The sequence below is a fragment of the Lepus europaeus genome, chromosome 13 (genome assembly GCF_033115175.1).
Source record: "Lepus europaeus isolate LE1 chromosome 13, mLepTim1.pri, whole genome shotgun sequence".
Lineage (NCBI taxonomy): Eukaryota > Metazoa > Chordata > Mammalia > Lagomorpha > Leporidae > Lepus > Lepus europaeus.
This window is the reverse complement of record NC_084839.1, coordinates 24,770,730-24,793,436: the sequence shown is the minus strand read 5'-3', so window position 1 is coordinate 24,793,436 and position 22,707 is coordinate 24,770,730. Positions and strand designations below refer to the sequence as shown.

At 39.4% G+C, this 22,707-nt stretch overlaps 1 protein-coding gene across 2 annotated transcripts in view; it reads right to left on the bottom strand.

Annotated features, from left to right (window-relative positions):
* BABAM2 (BRISC and BRCA1 A complex member 2) overlaps positions 1 to 22,707 on the bottom strand; it is a 531,071-nt gene that overhangs the window by 321,121 nt on the left and 187,243 nt on the right. For both annotated transcript variants that reach the window (XM_062209180.1, XM_062209178.1), the window contains one exon: positions 3,748 to 3,942. In XM_062209180.1, coding sequence (XP_062065164.1) covers positions 3,748 to 3,942 — 195 coding nt within the window. The remainder of the gene's footprint in view (positions 1 to 3,747; positions 3,943 to 22,707) is intronic.

The following is a 22,707-nucleotide window of genomic DNA, read 5'->3' as shown; positions in this document are numbered from 1 at the left end:
GACTAGAACTGGCACTCATATGGGATGCTGGCAATGCACCACCCCCTCCCAGAAGCTCTAATTTGTTCATTCCCAAAGACTCGTCTTTATATCCTATTTCCTCACCTACTCCCTGATTCTACCTCATGTGCTCCCATATCTCCTAAACCCTCCTTAGGCCTGGATTGTTGTTTACAGTCTGTCTACCATGCCATTTTATGAGATTCTCAGTTTCTTTATTTCTTCTGAATCCATAACCATCACCCTAATGTTTACAAATTACTCCATATCAAATCAATATAAACTGGGATAATTATGGTAGTAATAGGCTTTGTAAATCAACAAAGGAAGATCAACAACATTAAACACAAAGTTTTAAAAATATAAACTGTTTTAAGTGAATTTCAACTTCCATATTTAAATGAATTATTAGCTAAACTTCTAAATATAATTTCAAAAATTCTTAGAGCCCAAAGGTACCACAAAATTGGATTATATTAAAAAGTCAGTGTTGACATTAAAAAGGGAAATGAGGTGGGAGGGCAAATCCTAAAAAACTAAAGACAAATAACTTGGAAAATGATTCCTATTTTCAAATGAGCCTACAAACACTATTGATAACAAAGCTCAACAAGGAGAATCATTCCAAATGAATCTCACATCCATTTCTGAGAGGACAATTTAGCTGATTATTTAATAGAGAGAATGCTGGGAACAGAGGATAAACTAAGTTCAACAAAATTGAACAAATTAAAGTTTCAAAATAATAATTTATAACCTTGAACTTGAACTATTGGTAGGTATGTAAAAATGGTATAGCTATTATGGAAAACAGCATGAAAAGTCCTTAGAAATTAAAAATAGAATTACCATAAGAACTATCAATCTCACTTTTATGTATGTGTATGTATATATACATATATAATTCAAAATAGGATTACAAAGACATATTTACACACTTATGTTCACTGAAGCATTATTTACAAGGCAAAGAGTCCAAAATGCTGAAGGAGTAGATAAACAAGATGTGGTGTTTATGTATGTGTGTGTGTGTGTGTGTGAGTGTGAGAGAGAGAGAGAGAGAGAGAGAGAGAGTGAGAGTGAGTGTGAGAGAAAGAGAGATGGAATATTATGCAACCTTAAAAAGGGAGAAAATCCATCACATGCTACAACATAGATGAGCATCAAAAATATACGATGCTGAGCTGGTATTGTGGCACAGTGGGTTAAGCCACCACTTGCAATGCTGACAGGACATATCAGAGTGTTGATTTGAGTCCAGACTGCTTCACTTCCTATCCAGCTTCCTGCTAATGTGACTGGGCAGCAGATAACCAAAGTACTTGGGCCCCTACCACCCATGTGGGAGACCAGGATGGAGTTCCTAGCTCCTGGCTTTGGCCTGTCCCACCCTCTCAACCTCTCTTCCTTTCTCTCTCCCTCTCGCAATCTATGACCCTCTGCCTTTCAAACAGTATTTAAAAGAAAAAAAAGAGAGATGATAGTAAGTTAAATAAACCAGTCACAACAGGACAAATACTGTATGATTCCACTCACATTAAGTATCTAGAAGAGTCAAAAGCATAGAAACAGAAAGCAGAAAGGTGTCAAAGATTAGGGGAAACAGGAATCAGTGTTTAATGAGTTTTCCTAGATGAACAAGCTCCAAAAGTTCCATTGCACAACTCATGTGAATAAAGTTAACCCTAGTGAGTTGTGCACTTAAAAATGGTAAAGGTGGTAATTTAATGTTATGTGCCTTTTTGCAGACTATAAATAAATTAACAAAAGAAAAAATATTGAACTAAACATGCTGATTTGCAGCAAGAATAAATTTTAGTCATGCTGATTCAGAGGCACTGGCCCTAACACAGAGAATGAACTTATTCTTTGCTTACCTAGAATTCATTCATTCATCCAAATGCTTCTAAAAACACTGATGAGGTATGTGGCAGGCCCAGATGTGTGGATTTATCAGTGAACAAAACAAAGATCCCTGCCTTTGAAACATTACACTCTGACGGGAACAGGTAAATGAGCAATAAACAGAATAAGTAAGTAAGTGTGGTGGGCTTCCGCTAAGTGGCTTCCAATGGTCGCTGGTATTCGTAAGCTGTAAAACCTCCCCTGTGTGTTAGACCTAACAAACAGAATACAGCAGAAGTGATGGATGGCATGCCCCTATAGAAGGTGGTGACTTCTGCCTTGCTCACTCTGGTGAAGCCAGCTGTCAAGTTATGGGCTGTCCTGTGGACAGGCCCTGCAGAGAGGCAAGGAACCGAGGCAACCTCCAGACAGCAGCCAGCACTGAAAGACAGGCCCTCAGTTCAACAGCTCACAAAGGACCTGGATGTTGCCAACAACCACATGAACAGACTTCTGAATCCGTTTCCAGTCAAGCCTTGAGATGACGGTAGCCCTGGCCAACACCGTGAGTGCAGCCTGGGAAAGACCCCGAAGCAGACATAAACTATGACAATAAAAATTCTTCTTTTAAGCCACTGAGTTCTGGAATGATTATTTCACACAGCAACATCATTTAGGTTATTATATGGTATGCTGAAAAGGGATGCCAGTGGGCCAGCGTTGTGGCACAGAGGGTTAAGCTGTGGCTTGTGACACTGCATCCCATGTTGTAGCACCAGATTGGCAGAGCACCAGCTGGAGTCCCAGCTGCCCTGCTTCCCATCCAGCTCCCTGCAAATGTACCAGGGAAGGCAGCAGAGGATGGCCCAAGTGCTTGGCCTCTGTCACCCACATAGGATACCTGGACAGATTTCCTGGCTCCTGGTTTCGGGCTAGCCCAGCCTCAGTTATTACAGCCATTTCGGAATTGAACCAGTGGACGGCAGATATTTCTCTCCTCTCTTTCTTGCTATCTCTCTGACACTCTGCCTTGCAAATAAATAAATAAATCTTTTAAAAATGGGGCAGGGAGATGATTAAAAAAAATGTAGAGCAGGGTAAAAGTCAGGGGAGAGAGAGTAGGTTGAGTGACAATTTTAAAAGAGGGGATTAAAAGACTTGCATATAAATGTTTCTTTAAAAAAAAAAAAAAGATTTGTTTTATTTATATGAAAGGCAGAGTTACAGACAGAGAGAGAGTCTTCCAGGAGCCAGGAGCTTCTTTTGGGTCTCCCAAGTGGGTGCAGGGGCCCAAGCACTTGACCCATCCTCTTTGCTTTCCCAAACCATTAGCAGGGAGCTGTACTAGAAGTGGATCACCTGAGACTCAAACCAGCACCCATATGGGATGTTGGCGCCGCAGATGGCTCATGGCCTGGGAAAAGCAGTGGACAATGGACCAAGTATTTGGGCCCCTGCTGCCCAAGTGGGAGACCCAAACAAAGCTCCTGGCTTCAGCCTAGCTCAGCCCTGGCTATTATAGCCATCTGGGGAGTGAACCAGTGGATGGAAGATCTCTCTCTCTCTCTGTAACTCTATCAAATAAATAAGTAAATCCTAAAATATATATGAATATATCATCTTCCGCTACTTTCCCAGACCCATTAGCAGAGAGCTGGATTAGAAGTGGAACAGCTGGGACTTGAAATAGTCCTCATATGGGATACCAAAATTGGTAGTAGCCAGGACACGAACCAGGATGCTGGCATTGCAGGTGGTGGCTTTACCCACTATACTACCATGCCAGCCCCACTATGCTCATTTAAAGAAATGACTAGGTTTACTACATATGGACATCAAAATTGATTATGTAACTTAATACTAGATAGAGATACTTTTATTCCCAGTATCTAAAAACCTTACCCAGTTGTTTTTTTTCCCAGCATAAATTTCCATGTTCTCTCCATATTGTGGTTCTTCCAGTAATGTCTGGTATTCAAACATGAGGCGAGAGCTCTCTCGGAGGCGGCTGCATTGAAACTGGTGATACTGTTGTACAAGTTCTTTCACCACCAGTAAGAGACATTCAGGATTTGAAGGATTCCAGGAGGCAAGGTTCTGCAAAAGTCATAAATGAAAGATCAATTTATAAGGAATCTTCATACAAATCCAGTGGCACATTCACCCATACATATAGAGAGGAATGATACAAATCTAAAGTGAACAGACTATACCTAACTAGCCATGAACCCAGAGATGAAGTTAGAAGAGTCTTTTGATCTTGGTGATTTCTCCTGCCTTCTAAAATTCCTTGCAGAAAATTCAAGGAGAAATTCTATCATGAATAAGCAGAAACAGTAAAGTGTAAAGCAAGGTAGTAACAAAATAAGAAACCTAAATATTCTAGAAGACCATAATTTTAGCCCTGGAAGACTTAATTTGTTTCTTATTCTTTTACAATTTTGATTTTTTTCAGTCTGTATATAAATTCAGCATTATCTGTGAAAGCAATTCAACTAAGTTTCCCAAACCATCTGCATCTGTAATACCAGATATAAATAGATGCTCCACAACACTGAAGCCTCACAGAACTACAGGCACAGTGATGACAATTAGGCCTGAAAAAAAAAAAAAAAAACAAGAATGGAGTAGAGATGAGGGAAAATACAGTTAGGAAATGCAAGGTTCAGATAAAAAGAGGAAGGAAGTAACCATGAAGTCTTACGAGCAGGAAAGCTTTTAGGACTAAGGAATAAGAGTCAGTAGGCTCACATTCATTCATTCAACAAATATTTACCCATTACCCATGCCGACTGTACCCCAGCCAATGCTCTAGGCAGTGGAAAAAAAAAGGGGGGGGAGAAAGGCTTTGCTTTCAAGAGCTTAGATTTTAATGGATCAAAATAAAAAAAATTAAATATATCAGATGAGATAAATGCTGCTAAGAAAAATATAGTAGCACCCCCCATCTGCAGCTTTACATTTTGAGGTTTTGGTTGCCTCAAAGTCAACCATTGAGAAAAGTTAGCAATAAGGAACTAGACGAACTTGTTGAGCCATCCACAGAGTAAGAGGAAGAAAAAGAAACTGAAGTAGAATCTATAAAGTGGTATCACTAAAATTTGCCAGTGTTTCAAATTACACAGAAATTTAAGAACAAAATTATAGAATATAATCGTCAATTGAATGCAGCATTCAAGTCACCTGAACGATCACTAAAGGATTCCAACCTCTGCAGCAACACTTCAATGGGTTAAAAAGAAAGAGACCACAACCTCCAATTGCAATGTTCTTCCAAAAAGTTTCAGCAAAAAAAAAAAAAAAAAAAAAAACCCTTAACCTTGAGGATCTCCAACCACCAACATTGTCTGTTCCTGACATCAAACCACTGATACCATTATGACTCCATGGACCAGGATCACTCACAGCTGGCTGATCCTCCTCTGAGAGTGTTTACTCAGATTAAATGACAATGAAGAAAACATTGATAGGAAGATACTTCTTATGGGATGTTCAAATAAAGATAAGGGAAAAAAGGTAAGCACTTCAACAACATACAATGAATGAAATAAGTTCCCTGATATGAAAATGATCTGATAGAAAGAGTACCAAGTCCTCCCTGGCAAATCTCTCCACCTCAAAAGCCTGAAATTCCTTTTGAACATATTCAAAGTATCAAGAGGGTATAACAACATAGACAGAACTTTAAAAATTCATTACATAACTTGTAATGCATTTCCTTTAGAGATCATCAATAAACAATTATAAATAGAAAAAAAATACAATATTCCATTTCTTGATTTCTAGTCCTTTTGCCAGTACTTGAACAAAAAGAAAAAGCTTTCAAGATGCCTCAATTTTTAATTTTACCGTTTCTCTTTAGCTGCTTGGCAAGCTATAAGCCTATAACCACACATTAAAAAAATAAATTCTGAAACTATGTAAGCTGGCAAACATCTTTTACCAATATGAATTCATTTCAAGTCATTCAGCCTAATTGTTAAATGCATAGTAAAGATGTGCCACCCAGCCCTTTTCCATTAGATTAAAATCTCTCAAAACAGTGCAATGCATTTGACCTTCTTGGCCATTCAAGGCACACTTAACTGGAAAATACCCGCATCAAGGGAGGCTTAGAAATGCTACACGAGACAAAAATTCCTCTAGTACTGCTACATGAACGTTTCAACTCATTAGGTAATTTGTGATTTAAACCACTTTGTCTAGAAGGGAGGGGTACAGAAAATACACAAGGCTTAAAACAGGTTACTCCCTAAGACAAGGGCATTGCTTTAAAAACCAATTTAATAATACAGGATGTTTGAACTTTCCACCATCTTGAATAGGAGATACATGAAAATGTCCAAAGCTCCTTCAGAGAAAGACGATGGGGCAGAAGGCATAAATTAGTGAGCCTCTTTATAAAGAAGGGAAAACTAAGTCTCTCTCTCTCTCTACTCACAAAGTTCTTATCCTTCTTAACTTCGGTACTACATGAAGAAAGAAATCTGAAATGAGGATAAACAAAAAGTAGGCATAGGGCCTATAACATATTACCACAGAGAATAGAAATGGGATTCTATGAAGAGGAGTGAATGCTCCAATGTGAGAAGCAGTCCATCCAGCAGACTCAATAGAATGGCAACTGCTGTAAGTAAAGCTCAGTGACCTCAGAGGCAGCCCTAAAGGCATTCTGGTCTGGCTGAAAAGCCCAAGAGAGCATTTCACACCTGGAAAGCCAGGATACTCATGCAAAAAGTGTCCCTACAGGCAGGACCTCCATGGTGAGACTCCAGTGGAAAAGAAGTAGTCATCAAAGAAGGATGTATTTTTTTCTCGGAAGGGAGGAAAGAATTTCCACTTTGCTTATGGCCTTGTCTGAATGATGATGGAGTTTGTGTACTCAAAAGGCTTCTATAGCCTAGGAGGGTCATGTCAAGAGCCTCGGGTGATCACATATCATATCTAAGATCATATCTAAGAGTGTTAATTGTTAAATTAACAACAGGAGTCACTGTGTGCTAACTTCCTATGCAGGACCTCTGTCCTCAAAGAGCTACAGTATTAGCATTAATGATAAAACTTGTTAGCAAAGATTTCCCTTGTTCTGGTTTGTTATATTCTTACACATCGTAAGTTCTAGTTATGTCTAAGTGTCCAACTCTCCACTGCCTGTATTCTCAGGTGTTTCTTTAAAGTTTATTAAGTGTCTCAAACATGAACTCTTGGATACATGTCTCTGATATTCCTACCTCATATGCTTTAACATAAGGTCAAATACAGAGTACAGAATGGGTAAAGGCCTCAAGATTACTGAGACAGTTGTTTCAATGCATCTTATTGTGTGCTAAACCTTTGCCTAAGGGACACTTTCTTCTGCATCCCACTACACTCAAAATCTGGGAATAGTGAAGATAAAAACTTCCCAAACAAAGCTCAGGCTTTTACACCAGAGGTAGATTACCTGGGATATGTTCTAACTCCAAAACGTGTGTTCTCTCAGTCAAGAGAAAGGAAGCTATTCTATACTTAAAAGACAGCTAAGGATATTTCTGGGAACAGCAATATTCTGTGGAATTTGGATTCCAAGATTTGGATTCCAAGCTTTCATATGGAACTTTAAAAGGCCCTGTTACAGACATTGGGCTGGAAAAGGTAGCCACAAAAGGTGTTTCAAAGAATTAAGGAGCTTTTCACAGAAGCTCCAACATTGGGAATGGCTGATGGCAGGATTCTATGGAACGTGGATTCCAGGACTTGGATTCTAAGCCTTTGTATGTGCTTTAAGAGGCTCTGATATAGACACACTGTGATGGACAGGGGAGCCACAAAAGGTGTTCCAAGAAATTAAAGAGTATTTAACAGAAGCTCCAACAGTAGAAATTCCTGAGCAAGCCATTCGTAGAAGATCCTCTTCAAATCATAAATTAGCTTAAATGGAAGGGACTTTACCAGGTGCTACTGGAACACGACTACATCAGTGAAATTAGGATTAAACTTCTACCTCTTAAGTCTTCACAGGTAAACTCAAAAGATACGTATGATTTTTCTGTAAGCCAATCAGAGATCTTAAGCAAAAAGATAAGTAAAACCTTTACTTTCATTACTTCAAATCTGCTACACCTTAAGGCAGACATGCTGTACCTGCCTCTTCTTTTGAAGAAGTTTCTCTCTGGAAACTGCTACTGATAATAAAACTCCTAATGGGCTCTTCTATTACAATTTTCTATGTTCAAGCTAAATGGATTTTATAATCTACATAAGGGTAACCTTTCCACCTTAAGGAGCACACCATTCACTATTGGTTTTGCTCCAATTTTGCTTATGCTAATTAACAAACATGTTTCAGAACTCAATGACTTCTGGGAATAACTGACTATACAGGGGACACAGCCATTGGCGCTGACTGAGACTGCTCCAATTCATAAAGTGAATCTGTTCAGTGAGATAGGTGGAGACTTCCAGACCCAGGAAAGGCAGGGCCTGCACTATGCCCCTCATAAGCGGGAAGCAGCTAGAGAAGATATGATGATTCTACGCCCTTCAACAGCCCTTAGGATTCAGGACTCGAAAGTCTTTGAGGGAGGAATGATGGAAGCAGGTAGATGGGTGAGCTGGAAGACCATGCCCTCACCACGCCCCTGTGTGATCTCATCCCCCTACCTGATCCCACCTGTATGCCCACCTACCAAGCACTTCCCTTTGGAAGTGCATAAAAGACCTGGCACACGGTGAGCCCAGCCCTATTGTCCTCGCTGCCCTGGATGTCCTTGCTGCCCTGCGCCTTTGGGGCACATGGTCTTCAGGCCACCAGCTCCATGCTTTCCGGCCTGCACGCTCTTCCATGTGGCTCTCAGCCTGCTCTCTGCTCGGTATGGACCCCAACTTAATTTCTGGACTTTTCCTTCTCTCCTAAAGCCCTCACTCCCCTATGCATTTCTCTCATTAAATAAAAAGTTAGAAACTTTAAAAAATGGGATTTTAAACATGAGGAATAAAAAAATACATTAGGATTATTTGATAAAATAATAAAAACATGAAAATGCAAAAGAATTTACTGATTTACAGTAAAAAAAAAAAAACACCAACTTCATTCATTCTCACTAAAACACTGAAAAGAATTTAGGGAAGGTATTACACTAATTGTTTTTAAGGACTGGTTACCTAAAGAGGTTGACTAACTGTTGATAATCAAGTATAGATTATTATAACTGAAACACTGTAGAATGTAAATCTGGCAAACCTCTCCCACTTTAGTTCAATGAAATATCAGTTTAAACCACAGAATTGGCACCTGCCTCTCTGTAGGCATAATCAACCCCATGTGCAATGGGTAATTTAGGATTCTCTATTTTGGCTTACCCTATCCCAGGGTGCCTGATCTGACAGATACTTCAAATTCATGTGACCCTCCATCTCCCCACAATACTTCTCACAAATACATTCATCATGCACTTTATATTCCCAAATCAATGGGCTCATGGACTTGAACAAGTCCAACTGATCCTTAGTTCCTCAGTTTTCTCATATCAGAAAGAGAGGGATAGAAACAAGCATTTGGCACAGCAGTTAAGACACTTGCATCCTATGTCTGAATGCCTGGGTTCAACAATCACCTGTAGCTCCGGACTCCAACCTCCTGCTAATACAGGCCCTGGGAGACAGCAGCCACATGTCAAGTAATTGGCTGCTGCCATTAATGTGGGAAACCTATATTGAGTTATTGGCTTCCTGTTTCAGCCTAGGTCTAGCACCATTGGTTGCCAGTGTTTGATGAGTGAATCAGTTAATATGAAATTTCTCTCTTTCTCTCTCTCTCTCTCCTCCCACCCCCCTCCTATCAAATAAATATTTTTTAAAGTGGGAGATAACATTTTCCTTAATTCAAGTTTCACTTATTCAAAATCACAGTTTTTCAGTCAAAGTGAAGCAAATTTAAACATATATAAAGAATCAATAAATGGACAAAATAGAGAAACAATGAAATGGGTTCATGTTTTTGGAGAGATTAATGAAGAAAGCAAGCAACTAAGACCTGGGACCACCAATGCCTAATATTGATGGGGATGGGGAGAATCTTCTAAGTGAAAAACTTTTTTGTCTATCAATCTTACAATAAAAATTTTCAATCAATAAAAGAATAAAGTACAGGAATAAATTTAAAATTTAACACAAAAATTAGATGAACTCTCTTCCCATAAAATTCTGCCCAACTGCCTAGCACATCAATAAAATAAAATCAAAACTGATTAACAATATTAAAATATGTAACTTCATTAGTAATCAAAGAAATGTCATTTTCTTCATTCTCCTTTTAACAAACTAATTTTTCATTGAAAAATATATGCACATGGTAAAAGAAACTTTTTCAAGTAGCTGGAAAGAGCACACAAACAATACTAGCAGGTCTCCTTCCCAACCTACATTAGCAGGCCCCTCCCCATGGAAAACTATTCCTACTCACTCAGGGTGGCACACAACACCAGGGTATGCCCTTCTTGGATATTCCTACAGATCACTGGATTTGCCCAATGTGCTTCCTCCCCCACTCTTTGAAGCTCCACACCCTGCCCCTGGGGTTCACCTAGTGCCCCCTGGATCAGTGTCGCACTTTGAGCTCATTAGCCTGACTTCTATTCCAAGACAGAGTTTCAGTTCCACAAAGTGCTTCTTGTTCCAATGGGACTCACTGATCTGACCTGTCCTAACCTAGCACTCTTCACAGGCAATATGATGAAAAACAAAGTTTGTATCTTAGTGGTTCTTTTTTTCTTTAAAGATTTACTTTATTTATTTGAAAGGCAGAGTTACACACACACACACACACACACATCTTCCACCTGCTGGTTCATTCCCCAAACAGCCGCAAAAGCCGGGGCTGGGCCAGGCTGAAGACAGGAGCCAGGAGCTTCTTCTGGGTCTCCCATGTGGGTACAGATTCCCTAACACTTGGGCCATCTTCTGCTGCTTTCCCAGGAACATTAGCAGGGAGTTGGACTGGAAGTGGAGCAGCTGGGACTTGAACCGGTGCCCATATGGAATGCCAATGTTGCAGGTGTTGGCTTAACTCATTATGCCACAATGCTGACCCAAAATTAGTGGTCCTTTGTTTCAGCAAAAAGCTAATGTTGGTGAGAATGTGGTTTAACAGCACTTGTACATTTGTACAATTTATGAGAGTATAAATTGGTACAGTTTAAATACATATACATATAAAGAATCTTAAAAATGGTCTTTCTCAAGACCCCTAGAAATCCCATTCCTGAGACTCTTGCTAAGAAAAAAACTAAAAATAAGGAAGGGAAAGCTTTATAAACAAAAATGTACACTGAGTCATTTATAATATCATGAAACTGCAAATAATCTAAATGCCAGATAAGAAGTATCTTAAAGACTGTGAAAGTCATTCAAAAGAATAATGCACAACCAGTATTTTAGAAAATTTCATTAAAATAATAATCAATGAAGACAGATATAAATATATTTACATTATTATTACATGTTATCCTCATTCCCTCCAAATCCTCCATGGAAAAAAAATCTATGCCTAGAAAAATTACTGGAAGAAATATTAATAACTGATGCCCATACTCAGAAACTATTTAAAAGAATTTTTCCCTTGTTTTTCCAAATTTCCAAGTTTTCTGAGTGTATATTACACATGTATGTATATTCATATGTATATGTATATATAAAACACATGTGCATACCTTTCTGATAGACAAATAATAAAACTTTAAAATAGAGTAGTACACTTCATATATTTCATTTCACACTATGTTTCAATCTCAAAGCTTAAAAATTATACTTGCCCTTCCTTCATTTTATAAGGTCAGACTTCAATTGTATCTTCTAACAAACTATAAAAAAGTTAGCCAGTTCTATAACCTTCTGGAGAACAAATCTTGCATCATTTAACTCTAAATACATATGCTTCAAATAGCCTTGACCTTACTATTTCTTAAATTCTAACCCTCATAGAACGTTTCCCACAAGCTAATGCAATATGTTAGAACATAGTGGTAACAGCTGTAGTAATTTATTATGCTTCTCTCAACTAAAATGCTTTTGTGTTATGCTCATGTGAATGAGAAATCTTTGAAAATGACCAGTGACATTTTACATTTCTAACACAACTGTAACTGAACACATATGGATTTTTAAAATATCACTTCATCCAGAGAATACAAAAGATAACAAAAATAAATTTGCTATTTCTCTATTGGTAAGAGGACTAAGTATTATCAGCAAAGAACAGGTTATATGTTTAAGTCCTATAATATATCATCTAAATACATAACTTAAATGGGATTATTTTAAACATGTTTTTCATAATTTCTTCAAATACAGCAACTTCCTAGTTTTCTAAAATTGAATTATAACATGAATTTAGGGGTGGGAGAAAGGGAAGCTGGCTAACTTTAGGACTACAAATTGCAAATCTACTCCCTCCCCATGTAACTACCATCCAAATATTTATAGTCATCTGGCTAACATAAACAACAGCACAGCACTCCCAACCCTTACAGTGAGAGTTTTACCTTGCAGTTAATATTTTGAGATTTTATTCTTGAGAAGATTCACCCATTAACAAAGTGCAGTAGACACAAAGGAGACAGGACATCATGTACTCCTAAAGAACACTCACAAAAATAAATAATGGCAATGCAAAAAAATGAAAGAAGAGTTTTGCAATCCTCAATGACTTTATTTTTAAATATTCTAATAATTCTTTTTACTTTTGTAAGCAGAGTGTATTGAGTCTGAGATTTGAGTTTGTTGCAATGATATTTGAAGTTGTTGTAGATTATAGTCTTTAAAAACCCAGTGGATTCTGGGAAGCACAAAAGCTAATTAGAAATGCAAATCACTGATATCCAAACAAACAGCTAAATAGGCATCAATATAAAACAACTTCTGGGATTAATATGGGGTGGTGGAAGTAATCCTAGATATAATTCAGATCTCTCACCTACTAAGGAAGTGTGTCTGACAAGCAAACTGAACATATGCTTGGAAAATGTGATTTAGGACCTGTGTTCAGAGACTACTGCTGGAGTCAGGATTAGGGAGAGTGGAAGCCCTGCAAGACCTGAACTCTGCTTCAGCCAGACCATCTCTGCCGTGCTAGTACTTTTTGGTTTGGTTTGGTTTGGCTTGGTTGAAGTTTTACCTAAGATGTTGTTTGAGGAAAAAAAATGGAAAAACTGACAATCTAATATATGGGAATGCTTCCATGAAACCCTGTGATCTCGCTCCCCTTCCTGGTTATGACACTCTTCTTCTCAGTACCACAAACCCTGCTGGGAGGAATTCAGAATCACAAAATGAGGCGCAGGATCTTCAAGGCATGCATTTTCTCTAGTTTTTAAGATTTTTAGCTGCAAAACACCGAATTAGTTGATAAATACAGAGATCTTGAATAAAATAAAAGGGATTTGTCCCCTTAAATCACAAACAACTTGACAATAAGCAAAGTGGAGTGGGCATCTGCTCAAAAACTTTAGCCTGGCACCAGCCACAGAAGCTTCTAGCTGTGGTTCTGCTCGTGCATTATCTAGAGCTCTCCAAGGTTCTGATCAGCCTTTCGACCAATAGCCAACTTCCTTGGTTGTGTGGTTGTGTTGCGGGGTTAAGGGTTGGGAGTTGGGGGGGCCAGTCTTTGTCCTAGGCACCTTCTGAAAGGGCCTATTTTTAAAAAACCAATTGATATGTAGGATAAAATCCAGCAATCTATCCCCTTGCTTAAAATCATTAACGCAGGGTCAGCATTGTGGCACAGTGGGTTAAGCTGCTGCCAGAGATGCTGGCATCTCGTATGGCACCAGTTTGAGTCCTGGCTGCTCCACTTCCGATCCAGCTCCCTGCTAATGCACCTGGGAAAGCAGCAGAAGCTGGTCCAAGTGCTTGGGACTCTGCACCTACATGGGAGACCAGGATGAAGTTCCACGCTCCTAGCTTCAGGCAGCCCCAGCCCTGGCCATTGCAGTCATCTGGGGAGTAAATCAGCAGATGGAAGATTCTCTGTGTGTGTGTATCTCTCTCTGTGCTTCTCTCTGTCTCTTCTCTCTCTGTAATTCCGCCTTTCAAATAAATAAATATTTTTTTAAAAATCAGTAACTCCTCTGGCTACTAGTAGTAATATGATCCTGACTGTCATATCAATACAGAACATAACAGTGACATATTCTCAACAAAAAACTAATATCTTGAACAAAATATACAAATACTTTAGCAGCTCTAAAAAAAATCACTTGTCCACAAGTTTTTGTAATAGTACTGACAAGACTCAGAGAAAAAACAAAACAAAGCATTTTTCTAAGTCTGAACTTTTCAAAATGCTATTTGGTGGGCAGCCTCACACAGTTGCTAGGTAAGCAAAACTTCCAACAGAGGGGCTCTGGAGGTATCTTCACATATCTGCCAAGAGATGACCTACTGGTGCATCCCACCAGAATTTTTGCTATCATCCTAATTTTGTGCTAGGGTGTCAGAATCCTAGAATTGGCATACATTATTTGTTTAGTTCCTTCCATAGGCAAGCATGCTTTAAACCTACAATGTGTAAAAGTATAACAAAATTAGGCCTGCAGCTCCATTTGAAAGATGTGAAAACCTATAATCCTGCTGTTTGCCCATCAGAAGATGCTCTATAGACTACCTTTCAGCTGTGCTTGGAGAAGGTGACCAGCACCCAGACTCCCTCCATGTTGAAATCACATTTCAAATAAGTTTGTAGGATCACTCAGCTCATTTCCAGGTTGTGTTTCTTTCTTTAGAATTGGAGATAGATAAATGGGAGGAAACAAGGGTGGGAGAGAAGATGGAGTAAAATCTTCAACCACATGTCCTGACCGAGATTTACTTGTGTATTAAGGAGGAAAAACAGAAGGAGATTTCTTTCTGTCTTGGAAATGCTCGCAAATCAGATGGCAATGAAAAGAAAGAGTAGTCTCGAAAGGAAAAGAATCTTCATTACCTTTCTTCTTCTCAACATTACAGACACTTAGAGAATAAAAACAGCACCTTTTCCACAACATAAATAAGAGACTAAGGCTAGGAACACTGAAATTATTGGCTATAATCACCTTGAGGAGTATCAGACTTAAAAATGACTTAATTTCTCTATTTTTTTTCTGTAAGTATTATCTGTATCCATATAATTTTCAGGTGATAACTTTTAAACACAAAACCAAATGTGTTTGGAGTGAAAAATGCTCAAGTTCTGTACCCATTTTCTCCAAAAACATATGAGCAACTATTAAGTTCAATGTAGAACAAAATGCCAGTGTAGACTGAAATTTGACTAAAGATCCCTAAATAGTAAAAGTCCTTTGTGGCCCCAGACTGACTGTGGCCCCTACACAAATGTTCCTGTTACCTGAGCCACTGATGCCACACACCTTCTCCATCAGTGTTACTCACCATGGGTGAGTAACTTACCATGGGTGGCAACATTGCAATGGCAGAAAGGAAATTAGCAAATATGATTTCTATCTTAATTCAAATTGTTTTTCCTGTGGATGTATTTAAATTTTCCAGGTTGCTCGAATATCATCCAGGGATGTGATTTTTGAAGGAGACAGCTTGTTACTGTTTTTCCTGGCTGTACTACAAGAAACAACAGTGTGAGCTTATTTTAAGTTAATGTGTGCTTCTGTGTTTCTTTACAAGAAATTAACTGCAATCATTTAGTTAAAGCAAACACTTTGTTAGTAGTTCACTTTTCATTAGAAAATGTCTTTAGGGGACTTTCAGCCTTAGAAAGTCAAGAATCCCAATTCTGCCCATAGATTTCAAACTTGGAGCAAATTATGTACATCACATTGAAAGACCATTCAAGCTGAGTGGTCCTTTCCTGGCACTGAGTGTTCTTACAGCCAAAGGTGGATCAGAACATCACAGGACTCCTATCTGCTATAGCAAAAGAGTGACTGTTTTCTTGTCTCTGGACCAGATCTCATGAAGAGTCTTATTTCCTTCTAACTACAATAATCACAAGAAAACCCCCTAGGTATGGGCAGTGTTGAAAAAGACAGAACAAAAAGGCCGGCGCTGTGGCACACTAGGTTAATCCTATGCCTGCGGCACTTGCATCCCATATGGGTGCCAGTTCTAGTCCCGGTTGCTCCTCTTCCAGTCCTGCTCTCCACTGTGGCCTGGGAGGGCAGTGGAGGATGGCCCAAGTGCTTGGACCCCTGCACCCCGATGGGAGACCTGGAGGAAGTCTTGGCTCCTGGCTTCAGATCAGCACAGTGCCAGCCATTGCGGCCATTTGGGGAGTGAACCAACGGAAGGAAGACCTTTCTCTTTGTCTGTCTCACTGTCTGTAACTCTACTTGTCAAATAAATAAATAAAAATCTTAAAAAAAATTGTTAAAAGAAGAAGAACAGTTTCAACCAAGTTGTTACTTGTAACTACAGAAACATCTGCACGCTGACTCCTGGTTTCTGACCACTGCCCTAGAGGAAGTCCCTAGCTAAAAGGTCCCTGGGCTACAATGATTCACATTATAGAATTGTTTCTCCTCTCCTCAGCTAGGAGCTCCCTTGACTTCATTCTAGAACTGCAGAATTTGCCAGATCCTTTTCCTCTTAGTGAAAAATCTCAGTTCTGGGCCTTTCTGGCCAGTGGCTTTAAAGCCATCAATGTTCCAGTAACATAATCTGTATATAAATGGATAAGGAATATTCAAACTGAAAAGGAGGCTACCTCAAGCTCTTACTGTTACCACAGCCACAAGCAGCTCCAAGAACAAGAAAGGAAAAAAAAAAAAAAAAAAGCAATGTAAAGTAGTCAACTAAGGGAAAAGATAGACACAAAGTACAACATGTGGGATAGTAAAAGCTCCCAGCATGCTTACCTTTCCCAATAAAAACTCCATCTCTTGACCCCTGGTCATATTTCATTCTTGGCCTAAAAGCCCCATTGAATACACATCCAGTGTCCGATGTCCAACATCCAGTTTCCCTCCTTCTGTTTACAGCAACCCAAATTTCCCTGTGAAAGCACCCCTCTTCATTCTCAGATACAGGTTTTGAGTAAGAACCTCCAAATCAGGGCCAGTGCTGTGGTATAGTAGGTTAAGCCTTGGCCTGTGATACTGGCATTCCATAAGGGTACCAGCTCAAGACCTGGCTGCTCCACTTTGGATCCAACTCCCCACTAATGCACCTGGGAAAGCAGCGGAAGATGGTCCAAGTCCTTGGGTCCTTGCATCCATATGGAAGATCCGGAAGAACCTCTGTGCTCCTGGCTTTGGTCTGGCCCAGCCCTGGCTGTTGTGGCCATTTGAGGAGTGAACCAGTGGATGGAAGACCTCCCTCTCCCTCTCCCTCTTCCTCTCTCTTTCTCTTCCCCTCTCCCTCCTCCTCCTCCTCCTCCTGCTTCTCCTTCTCCTCCTCTCTCTGTAACTCTGCCTTTCAAATAAATAAAAAATAAAATCTTCAAAGAAAAAAAACCCTCCAAATAAAGTTCCATAAATTCTGACTGCTTAACCCCATCTAACCCCATCAACATTTTTCACACACCTAGTATCAATAACTGATTCAGGCATAGGCACATACCAAATCAACCCAAATGAGATAAATGAAGACATCAGTTGGGACTACTATTGAGAAATGAAGGCTTTCTTTCTTGTTGTGGTAAGACAATATAGAGTGTGGACCTGAGTAAAATTTTGTCTTCATAAGAGAAGGGACTTGAGCAACTGTGTGGCTATGCAGATTAAGCCAACAAAATGGAAGGCGGAGGAGAGAAGATAGGAAATGGAAAGAAACCAGGTCTTTAAATGGCATTTTGGCCACTGTACCAAGCCTTATCTGAAGCCCAACTTTTAAGTTGTAAACCCAATAAATTTTCTTTACTGTTTAAGTCAGTTTGAATAAGACTTCTATTATTTATAAGAGAAAATAAAAGTGCTGATATTTATAATGTATCACCATTTTACCTTCTTGAGGGGAAAGAAGAGAGATCTGTAAACTCCTAGTAGGTCACATTATTCAAGTGTCCTTTAATTGAAAACTTAAACTTGGTTTAGGTACTTCTGTCCTACCAGAGACAGAAGTTGAGTAGCGTCTTAAATTTACTGGCAGGAAAATCTACATGAAGAGTTAACCCATTTCCACTAATTCAACAGTAACTATAATCATTTTTCTTAAGGAAAAAAAATAACAAAGGAAAAGTAGAAGACTATAGTATAATACAGTTCACTCAATGAATTTAAATTAAAACAAATCTGAAAAAGGAATCTGAGAAGTTTTGCATCCCAGAGCTTTTCAAACACCAAGGTTTTTCGATTCAGTGGATAATAACGTGAGACTTCAGAAGTAGCCATAGACTCAATGAAGGACTCAAGACCAGATTCCTGACACATGTCTTGGGGCCATAACAACAAACAGCCCCCAAGCCCCTTCACAGCACTCAGTTTGGAGAGTAGGTCTTCTGTGGCTTCACAGTCCCTTACCAAGCAGATGTCTTCACCTTTCCTCCACTTGATCGGAACATATTCAACACATATTAACCATCCCAGGGCATCAGATGGATGCTGGTTCCGTGCCAGGCTTGGATGTGTGCCTCGCACCAATAAACCTTCACATCTCTTGCACACATTCTTTCTCCAGAGTGACATAAGGGCCCCCCTCAAAGCAGCCCCAGTGACTGATTCAGGCCATTATCAACTGAGCAACACGTGGCAGTGACTGTTCCATCAAGTTTCACTTCCTTAAATCAGCCATCCCTCTCCAGCCCCCAAACTCATTCCTCACCAATTCTTTAAAAACTGTGCTGCTTCTCACGATCAACTAAAGGAAAGCATCTGATCCAAATGATAGCACCCAAGCAACCTTCCTTGGGTGCAAGTACTCTTTCCAATGCAATGTTTCATAAACCTTAACAAAGCCCTAACACCCTAAGCTACCTATTTCTATTACCATCAACTCACTATCATCAAATAAAATGGGGTCTTTGTATCAATAAATATCACTTTTAAAAAAAACCCTTAACAGAAGTCCTAGGAAGCTCGATCTCTCGCCACAAGGGTATGAATCTTTTCTACCTACAGCCCTAGATATCACACTGGCATTATCAGAATACGTGTGGAAGCATCATAAAGAGACAGATTCTCAGATTTCACCTTCTGATTCAGTAAGCCTGGGGTGCAACATACTCTTTAACCCTAGAGAATCTGCTTAGTGATTTATATATTCAGATAGCAAAGCAGAAGCCGGAAATTTAATTATCTTCCTGATGATTTTTCTCGTGTTGATTAATAGCTCAAAAAATTGCACAAAACTCATCAGACCTTCACAGGATGATCCACTGACTGCTCAGGAGGCCTGCAAACGCTACCTCCTAGACATTTCCACGAGCTGCCCCACTCATTTCCCAAGAGGTGAGAGATCTACTTCCAGGATCTCTGACCCATTCTTTTTTAAGATTTTTTATTTATTTATTTGAGATTAAGAGTTACAGGCAGTGGGAGGGAGAGACAGAGAGAAAAGTCTTCCTTTCGTTGGTTCACTCCCCAAATGGCTGCAACAGTCAGAGCTGTGCCGGAGCCGTGCCAATCCGAAGCCAGGAGCCAGGTGCTTCTTCCTGGTCTCCCACATGGGTGCAGGGGCCCAAGCACTTGGGTCATCCTCCACTGCTGTCCCAGGCCACAGCAGAGAGCTGGACTGGAAGAGAAGCAGCCGGGACTAGAACCGGCACCCATATGGGATGCTGGTGCCACAGGCGGAGGATTAACCTACTGTGCCACGTCGCCGGCCCCCTCTGACCCATTCTAACAATAATAAATACCTTGAATTCAGAGCTGTCATTAAATTGGCTGGGGGGAAAGGGGGTGGGTGAATGTGGGATTTGGAAATCACCAAAAATGGAGAGCCAACATCATTCTTGCTAATTTCTGCTTGTCCTACAGTAGCAAATTTTTACTAAACTTGACCACCTCAGCTGCCTGGATCTGTAATATCCTCAGGTTCTTCTTGGGATCCCATCATTCCTGGTTTAATGTCATCCATGCCCCAGAAAAAAAAAAGCACCAAATAGCTTACTAAATGGTGTGATCATTTTTAAATTGAACATTTATTTGCATTGAATTTTAAATCATCATTTTTACCTCAAAAGTTTTTGTGACGGCTCCATTAATATTAAGGAGTTTTGAAGCATCTGTAAATTGGCAGCGTCAGGCTGCAGACATGCTTTTTTTGACCCACACAAAATTTTTATTTCAAAATCTTTAGACAAAGTATACACACTTTAGTAGGTCACAATCCTTACCAACTCCAACTGTTTAACATTTAGCTTTTACACTCACTTGTGTTACTTGCCTGGCTCCTTCAGACATACAAGCTTGCAACCTCTGAATTAAGACTTTAGGGGGGCTGGCACTGTGGCGTAGTGGGTAAAGCTGCTGCCTGTAGTGCCGGCATCCCATATAGGCACCAGTTCGAGTCCCGGCTGCTCCACTTCCAATTCAGCTCTCTGCAATGGCCTGGGAAAGCAGTAGAAGATGGCCCAAGGACTTGGGCCCCTGCACAAGTGTGGGAGACCTGGAGAAGGCTCCTGGCTCCTGGCTGCAGATCAGCATAGCTCCAGCCATTGTGGCCAATTGGGGAGTGAACCAGCGGATAGAAGACCTCTCTCTCTGCCTCTCCTTCTCTCTGTGTAACTCTTTCAAATAAATAAATAAATCTTAAAAAAAATAATAAAATAAAATAGGCCAGCGCCACAGCTCAATAGGCTAATCCTCCGCCTGCGGTGCCGGCACCCCAGGTTCTAGTCCTGGTCAGGGCGCCAGATTCTGTCCCGGTTGCTCCTCTTCCAGGCCAGCTCTCTGCTGTGGCCTGGGAGTGCAGTGGAGGATGGTCCAGGTCCTTGGGCCCTGCACCCGCTTGGGAGACCAGGAGAAGCACCTGGCTCCTGGCTTCGGATCAGCGCAGTGCGCCGGTCGCAGGGTGCTGGCTGCAGTGGCCATTGGAGGGTAAACCAACGGAAAAGGAGAACTTTCTCCCTTCTCTGTCTCGAGAGATCTCACTGTCCACTCTGCCTGTCAAAAAAAATAAAAATAAAATAAAATAAAAATAAAATAAAAAACAAAGACTTTAGGGCATTTCCTAAAGAGACTGTTTAGTTTCTTCCATGGTTCCTTCACGTATGACACATGCATTAGGTGTTTATTGGTCTCATGTAAGCAAACAGCAGGAAACTTATTCACCTTTGTTCAAGTATCTGGCTCAATGTTAGGGGCTACTCAACATGGAAACTCAAATTATTTTTCTCGTGAATTAAATTAGTTATATTAAAGGATCTAAATATTTTCCAGGGTCAATAATGATACTGGCTACTGGGAGCCAAATTAATCTGTGGTTACGAGTAGTAGACAAAAGAAAACTGGACAACAATTCTGAAAATACAATATTGCAATATGATTAATCATCAGAAGTTTGAACTGTCTAAAAGATAATATCTTACCAGCATTCTAAGATACAGTTTCTTTCTGAAGGCTAGCAAATTTGAATTAAAGAATGTGGAAAAAATCCAATTTAAAAACAAAATGAAATTATCATGGAAATAGACAAGGTCTATGGGGGTACAAAATGGCACATTTAAATCAGTTCCCAGTTCAAAAAACCTACATGAGATGTTGATCTTCCTGTTTTTCATAAACCTTATAATTGTGCTTCCAGAAAACTACCAAGCATCTGCCTCTATGTAGCTAATTCTTTTAATCTTGGAGCTCTCACAAGGAAATAGAGAGTATTCTGTGCCAGGATCACTATCTTCTCCAGCCAAAATCGCTAAGTCTTAGAGCCAATTTCCTCTTAGTAAATTTTGATCAAATTCCTCCCATTTGCAGCTTCCTTAGTACTGGTAATGGTTGCACATGTCACAAGCTGATACAAATGTGTACATGTTTAACAATATGTATTAGGAAGTTAACAGTAATATGCATACCTATGCACATAGGTAAGCATAAGTCTATGCAGGTAATCATACATACATATGCGTCCAAACTCGTTTCTATAAGTCTCTTTATGTGACTTTCTGTGACTACCAGTCAGGCTTTCTCAATCTGAATTTGCCAGTGACTAATAGAACATTGGAACTCTGATATAATGAACTCTGCTATGAAGCTACAATACAATGATAATCAAGATTAATGACAATGATTCTGATGCTACAAGCCATCGAAGAAAGATCAAATTATGTTCTACATTTTGTGTAAATGATATTTTTATCAAAATTTAATTATTTTAAAATAACAAATAGCTTCTTAAATAAATTTTTATGAGTCTGATGACTTAATTAATCAGTATATCTTATTTCCCAGTTATTTTTATAAAGTTAGAAAAATTTTACATGACCCCTTCTTTAATATTTACACATTACAAATATTAACAGGGACTACAGATTAACCAGAGCATCATATTTTTCAACCAAAATATGTAATGTGCCAATCTTCTAAGCACCAAACTGTTGAATTCCTAATTGCTGTTATTATTGTCTAAAATAAACTATATTTACCATGATTTACCTTTCCTGATAAATCAAGGGCATTGTAAAGAGAACATATTGTATTGCCACTTTTTAAAAACAGCAATATCTTTGGGGGTGGGGGAGGGTTAAGAGAATAAAACTAGCTTCTTTCCAATAAATGACTCCAGTATACCTTTATTTTCGGTAATTATTTTCTGCATCATATATACATATATATGTACAATAATGTACTATACTAATTACTACACTAATTTACTTTAACTAATGTCATTGTAAAGTCTAATCTTCACTCATGTATTACACACAATTATCTAAATAAAGACTAAAGATGCCTCTGTATCTTATGTATAAAGGATACACTCTTTATGACACCTATTTCAGAA